At 49.7% G+C, this 7,201-nt stretch overlaps 1 protein-coding gene across 4 annotated transcripts in view; it reads left to right on the top strand.

Moving 5' to 3' along the window:
• The first annotated feature begins 522 nt into the window (after window positions 1-522).
• The window catches only part of SMURF1 (SMAD specific E3 ubiquitin protein ligase 1), a 45,978-nt gene continuing 39,299 nt past the window's right edge, over window positions 523-7,201 (top strand). For all 4 annotated transcript variants that reach the window (XM_082772054.1, XM_082772053.1, XM_082772052.1 and 1 more), the window contains exon 1: window positions 523-692. In XM_082772054.1, coding sequence (XP_082628180.1) covers window positions 638-692 — 55 coding nt within the window. In that variant the 5' untranslated portion in view covers window positions 523-637. The remainder of the gene's footprint in view (window positions 693-7,201) is intronic.

Here is a 7,201-nt window from a genome sequence, read left to right as displayed (position 1 = left end):
ATCCTAGACTCAAATCCTAGACTCATTAGGGTTCAAAAAGACCCCCAAGATCATCTGGTATCAACGATGTCACCTAAACCCTGTCCTTGAACACCCCCAGTGACCCCACCACCACCCTAGGTGACCTGTCCCAATGCCTGACTGCTCATTTTGAGAAGAAATACCTCCTCATTTCCAACCTGAACACCCCCCGGTGTAACTTGAGGCCCTTCCCTCTACCCTTACCGCTAATTCGTGCGCCATTCTCCCATTTCTGCCCATTTTCCCCTCCAAATCCCCTCCACACCTCGCCAGGGGGCGCTCCCCCCTCCCTCCGAGTGTGGCTCCCCCCCCTCCCCACCACCACCACCCTGCGACCTTCCCAAGATGGCGGCGCCGCGCCGCCGCCACGCTGTGCGCGCTGACGTCACGCCCCCTCCGGCGGGCGCAGGGCGGGGCGGGGGCGGCTCCAGCGCCCTCTCGGCGGCCGGGCCGGGTCGGGCTGAGGCGGGCGGGCGGCGGCGGCGGCTGAGGGGAGCGGCTCCGGTTCCGCGTTTGGCTCCGCGGTAACGGCGGAGAAAGGCTCCCGGAGCGCTCGGTGGGGGCTTAGGCAAGGCCCGCATGGGGTTGCGCGGGGCCGCCGGTTGATCTGGGCGCGATGTCGAACCCCGGGACGCGGCGGAACGGCTCCAGCATCAAGATCCGCCTCACAGGTAACGGGGCCGCGGCCCGGGGGCTCCCCTAAACCCGCAAAACCCTCGGCCCCATCAACCCTCCCCTCACGGCGAGCTCCCCTCAGCTCCCCTCGCCCCCTCCCCGGCCCCCTGGGCGTGAGGGGAGTGTTGACCGGGCCGCCGTGGGCCGGCTTCGGCGGTAGCCGGGCCCCAGCCACCTCTCCGCAACTTTTATCCCTTTAAAACCCCTTCTCCCACCCCCGGGGCCCTGCGGAGGTTCTGTATTTTGAAGTTATTTCTGTTGATTTTCATTTTTTTTTCCTCCCCTCGTGGCACGTTGTTACCTCCCCCCCCCCCCCCCCCAACACAGCCCACGGGCTGCTTCAGCCCCCGGCTCCCTCAGATTTTGGCCTTCCCTGACTTTTAGGAAAGCTTTTCCTTTCATAATTTACCTCACTTTGATTTACTTAAACCATTTACCTTCCCCTTTTGCTGCCGAAGACAACCCCATTGATCTTTCTCCTGAGAAAACACCCGTTTCATTGCTTTTAGCATCCCCCCCCCTTTTTTTTTCTTTTTTTTTTTTTTTTGCTGTTTATCCTTTTTTTTTATCTGCATTCTTTTTTTATTCTTACCATTCCCCACGACTCGATTGCCTTTTCCAATGTGACGCGTTCAACTTCTGAAGTTCCTTTCCCCGAGCTCAGGGTGACGAGAAGCGGCTCCTCCGAGTGTCGGGGCGCGCGTGCACGCACGGATAAGCCAATTTCTGTTGCACCCTCAAAAGGTCTGGATTAAATCTTCCACAAGCTGCTCCAGTTGGTGCCCAGGCTGCAGCTTAAACGGAAAAGGGGCACAGCGTCTGCTTCTTCAGGCTGCGGGGTGAATTATTAATAAATAAGGCCCCATCCGGCCTTTCAAAGGCAACAGGTGGATGCTTGGAGATCTCTGGGTGCGAAGGAAGCGCTCGGCCACCGGCATTGATCTTCACAGGGTTGATAGAAGCTGTTGGGTTTAATTTTAAAGAGGCTGCAGGAGCATAGAAGGTGGCCAAATAATGAGAAAATGGCACTAGGTGAACTTCAGGGACAGGGTAACGTGCTCCTGGCAGATGCTGCAATCAGGCAGAAGCGTCTCTTCAAAAAATCCCTTTTTTCTTTTAATCAGTTCTCTGGTTCTGCGCCGCTCGTGCTTCAGAAGGCTGAAGTTGGTGAGGGAAATGTAAATCCGAAAGTCCTTTTGGACACGAGAAGGCTGAAAATATTTTGAGGGTGGATGGCTGATGTTTGATCTGAAACGAGTTGTGTGGCGATGGATACTAAATGTCGGATCTGTCATTAATGTGGCTTATTTTTATGCAAGTCAGTCAATAAAAACGTTGGGAGTTGAGTAACTTATGCTGCGGTCATAGCCCTTCTGAGCAGGAGGATATCATTTAAATAACAGATAGAAGCTGTTGGGTTTAATTTTGAAGAGCGAACGCTGCTTCAAAGTGCTCTTTTCCTTTTAGCATGCACAATTCTTCTCTCCTAGCTGAGAATGTTTATTGGAAGGGGCTGAAGTTTTACTTTATTGAGCAACTTGGTGGATTTTCTCACTCGTATCTTTTTTTTTTTTTTAATAATTAAAGAAATCTGCTTGCTCAAACATTCCTGTATTTCATAAGCATGCGACCTGCGTAGTGTGAAAAAAATGCTGTATTTAATCACAAAATAAATTGCTTTGGGAGAGATTTCCCTTTAGGATCATTAGGAAACGTATTCTTGGCTTCGCTGGAGGCCAGCGTGCTGACTTACCTGTTCCAAACAGTTGTAGCTGGAGTGGCTTTTTCTCCCCTGTTTTGCTATTGGGAGATTGGAGTGGAATGAAATCAAACCGAGGGCTCCTTCCGTTATGATTTACTCCTTGCATTGTGTTTCCTGTGATTAGAAACAATTTGGTTTGCGCTACCGAAAATAGCTGTGTAAATAGCACTTAGTCTGAAGGCGCCTGTGAGCGGTACTTTGGGGAGTGAACGGGAGTCAGATCCTTCGTGCTTTTTCTTCGTTTTCTTGCATATTGGAAATGTATTCGTATGACTGGGGTGTTGGGAGTGTTTTATTTGTGTGAATCTATCTAAAAGTTCTGGATCCTGTGGTTATTTTCAGAAGCGGTCTTTGTGCTTATACAGAGTGGTGTCGGTCCTACCCCGATGAGGACTGTAAGGAGGTAAAATGGCAAATAATGCTTCCTGTTAGAAAGGAGGAAGCAGCAGCAAAACCCAACAGCGAGTAACTTGGGTGACAGATTCAAACGATTGGTGTCCTGTGGATCACAAATGCGCTGCTCTCTTGTCGTATCTCAGTTTTTCCAAAAGCGCGTGCGAAGTTTCTCTTACTTCCACTGGAGCTTCACCACCTCTACTGGTGATGCAGGAGCCAAAGGTATTTGTGGCCTTGTCTCTTGCCACTTGGAGCAGTTCAAGGCAAAGGAAGGTAAAACTTGGCGTTAAGTCTGTGGTCTTTTTGTATTTGTGCTGCCACCAGGGTAGTGTAACAGGGATGGATGTCTCAAAAAAGGGATGGAAATGATAAAATGATGTAGTGCTTGAAGAGTCCACCTGGGATCTTCTGGGTCAGGGAGGAATGTGACCCACAGATGAAGGCGCCTTTGTGGAGCATGTGTCTATCCCTTCTTTAACTGGTGTGCTCCTCTAAAACCTTTGTTTGCTGCTGCAGTTGCTCCCTGGGGAAGTTCCTAAGGGTTTATCAACTCCAGGGCTTACACGCTTCTTACTCATACTGTTCTATCACGCAGAAGTGCTCGTGAAAACTGCAGTCTCATTGTGCTGCTATCAGAGACACTCCTAGTCCAGGTAGCCTGCGGATGGAAGTTGCAGACAGAATTGGAAAAATTGTGAAGTGGACTCAACGTGCAACTGCTGTACCCAAAAAAAAAAAAGCTGGAGGTTGGATTCTGACTTGGTCGCTACCGGCTTTTTCAGCGGTGTCTCGGCTGAGGTGTGGAAAGCTGGCTGCCTCCGGGGAGTGCAGAGGAACTGAGGAAACATTGGGAAGGAAAAAGAATTGGTTCAGCCGTTACGGATGGCTTCAGACATGGAGCAGGAAGGGGAGAGGGGCTCATGTGTAAGTCAGAGCCCATGAAAACACATAGATGGCGTGTCGAGGGCTGATGGCAAAAGCAGTTTCTTTCCCAGAAGAGCAGCAGTTGGTGGAACAGAATATAAATAGTCAGCTCTGAGTGTTCAGCGGAGGCGTCCCTCGTCCCAGACCTGGTCTAGGAAGTGGCCGGGCCGCTGTTTGTCATCGCCTCGGTGGAGGTTTGGGAGGGAGGGTGTACGTGAGAGAAAGGAAATTCTGGTGTCGGAAGAGCCAGGGAGGAATGACAAAGCTGGTGTGGAAGTGGGTGGTTTGTGCGAGCTGCGGGGGCGTGTAGGCGACGCGTTGGATCGCTGCAGGAAAGGTTTTGGTGCTCAGCAGTGGCAAAGAAAGGGAACGAGGGAAGAGGTGGCGCAGATAAGGAGCCTGGACACCGCTTTCGGTTCCCTGTAGTCAGCACGGTTTAGGGAAGTCCCATTTGCAAAGCACGAGCGGTTTGTTGCTTCTAGATGGGCGGCTTTAGGTCAATTTGGAGATCTCCATTTGTAATTTAAGGAACCCGTTAAAGAGCACAGTGATTTCTGGTAGCAACTAAAATATTACGTCTCTTTCGTACATCCGTTTCGGATTGCTCTGAAGGCATATGTTAAAACGTGTCCCAAAAGCTTCCATTTCGGGACTAATGTAGTATTGATCGCTGCAGCAGAGTTACCGGGCTGATCGATAGCAGCGCTGATACCGACGGCCTGGGCAGTTTTCTGTCCTGTGGTCAGCAATGAAGAGCATCCACGTCGGGATCAGCAGCAGTACATCCCTCATGGGCTGCCTGTACTTTTAGTTTCTTTTACATTAGAAAGAGCTCTTGCAGCTGATGGTGTTGGTGCTAGTGCAAGGGAAGGCTGAAATGGCAGGCTGGTCAGCCCAGCCTTTGGGATTTAAAATCCTACAACGGGGAGCACAACGGGAAGCAGCAGTTTAGTAGCTCCAAACTGATTTTTGCCTAGCAATCCGGGAGGATGTTGCAATCTGTCCCGTTGCTTGGTTTTCTTCACGTGTTTGGGAGCGGGGTGCTCGATGTGCTGCTGGTTGGGGTGCTGGATGGAGCTGGGTCCTGAGCCCTGCTGAGCAAGGCGCTCAACCTCCCACCTCCATTCCTGTCTGCACCGTGGAGTACTGGCCTTTTTGTGAAGATAAACGTGGGGCTGCTCAGAGGCCCTTTGATGGGGACGGCCAAGAGGCTTAGGGCATGTAACTGGGGGGACTTAAAGAAAAAATACTACTACTCATCTTGCTTTCATGGGGAGCAGCCTTTGCAGCCGGCCAGCTGGCAGCTTCGGGCTGCTGGAGTGGGAATCCAACGAGCTGCCTTTTCCTCCGGGCAGGCTGGTGGGTAGCGAGCCTCCTTTTGTCTTCCTCCCAGTAAGCCAGAGCCGTGCCAGCACCATTGTCCTGGTGGAAGTAAATTAAATCTCCAAAAGGAGTTTGCTTGAATATTCCCCTCAGGCAGGGAAAGTAGAAACAATAACTACTTTATTCCCGACTCGAAACTTTATTTTCTCCAACTGAATGTCTTCATATAAAGAGATGTAATTTGGGATGTCGCTCTGCAGTTCCTTAATGATTTCTTTCTAATTCCCTGCTAGCCACCAGTCTGCGAGCAGCTTTCTCCTCCACTTCCTTAAATGGCTGCATCATGTTATACAATTCTGTAGCCTCACGTTTTCTTCGGGTTGCAAAATTGAGCATTCCAGGGTTGTACAGCAATTCCCCTGCGAGGAAGCCGGTTTTACCCTGGGATTTTGCGAGCTGGTACCTGAATTCTTCCTAACGGCGACCGAGAAGCTGCTGGAAGTGCCCTTGCAGGTAAATCTCAGCGAGCCCACGGTGGTTGGTGGCTCACAGGGCGAAGAGGAGCTGTGCAGAAACACCACGTGTGCCTGTTGGCAGCCGGAGTTTCGGAGGTTTGTCTGGATTGCTGCCCAACTTTTAAGCAAGTCCAGTCGACGTGCTTAAAGTTGGATTAATCTGGTTAGATTACTTGCTACTATTTATGGTTCCAGACTTAAATACTCGCCCGGCTGCCTTGTTCTTTTGGGCCACGTTGGTCAAAATAGCGTGAGAGGGAGGATTGGTTTGGAGAAGGTAAGGTTACATCAGTGTGGTAGGCGTGTGAAGCTTGGGTATGTACACTTCAGAGCAGCTCATTTAAGACTTGAGTGAAGAGAATATTAAAAAAAAAAAGTCTGGAAGAGACTGTTCTATCTGCCTTTTTTTTTCCCTAAGTTAGGAATTATTTTTTTCTTGATTTATTTATTTTTTTTCCCCACGATGATTCCTCTGGAACCGGTCAAAATGTTATTGTGGAAGAGGCCCATGATTCTGCAGGATCATTGAAAGCTTTTATCTGTATTAGTGCTTTTGGTAATTTGCATTTGGGAACCGAAAACCGCTGCTGATTTATTCTCCTGGAGTGGAACCAAGGCTGAATGGCCCCATTACTGCAAGTGGTTTGTTCTCCCCTCTACCAACAGCTCGGGGTGTTGGGGGCAGGAAAACATCAGTGAGACCAGAAGTCTCGAGATCTTTGTTGGCAGCCACCCTGTCGTTTCTCCTGCCGTGGGTCTCTTTATGTTTTGGGGTATGTGCCGAGGTCTCAAGTGTAGCCCTTAGAAAGCCCAAAGGAAAACACACACTTAGTTAGGACCAAACGTGTTCCTGCTGGTGGTGGGGAAGCGGCGCTGCTCTCAGGTGATGATGTTATCTCAAGATGTTATCTCCTTGCTAGCCCGCTGCCCCCCGTTGCCAGAAATTTGTCACCCACCACGAGAGAACTGGTGGAAGAAAACCTGTGCTCATGCTTCACCTGAGTAAGTGCAAGTCCAGCTTCTCGCTGTGAGTCTCAAGAATTTAAGGCAAGGTGCTGGACTTTGGAAAGCTGAGGTGTGAGCGTGTGTTATCTTCTGGTAGGCGGAGGTCAATTTGGGAGAGGAAAACGGGAGACAGAGGGACAACAGTGATTTAAACCGTGCAGCAAGCTTTGCTGGAGCTTGCCTATTGGTATATATCAATTTATGAAAGATGAGATAAATATTAATGTAATAGAAGAAGAAACCTGTGTGTATGTTTGCTAAAGACCAGTCAGTAGGTCAGTAGCAGGTTAAGATGCTACCAAAAAATGTTTATAAGCTTCATTTCCCGTTTATTTGAACGGAAACCAGTAATTTTTCAAAGGGGATCCCTGGGCGCATTTCTCAGGGTTTTCCAGCTCTCTCTTTCCTTGTGAAAGTCTTCAAATGCAATGAGAGGACGGAGCAAAAATGTTTAAGTTTTTCTTCTGCATATTCTCTTAAGAACTGGCATCTGCATTGGGAATATTTGGGGATATTGGAGCAGGATGATAAATTTGACGATACTCGAGTTGAATTGGCAAAATAAGCTCGCATGCTGTTT

The sequence above is a fragment of the Aythya marila genome, assembly GCF_965140915.1.
Source record: "Aythya marila genome assembly, chromosome: 15".
Taxonomy (NCBI): domain Eukaryota; kingdom Metazoa; phylum Chordata; class Aves; order Anseriformes; family Anatidae; genus Aythya; species Aythya marila.
This window is presented reverse-complemented; position numbering and strand designations above follow the sequence as displayed.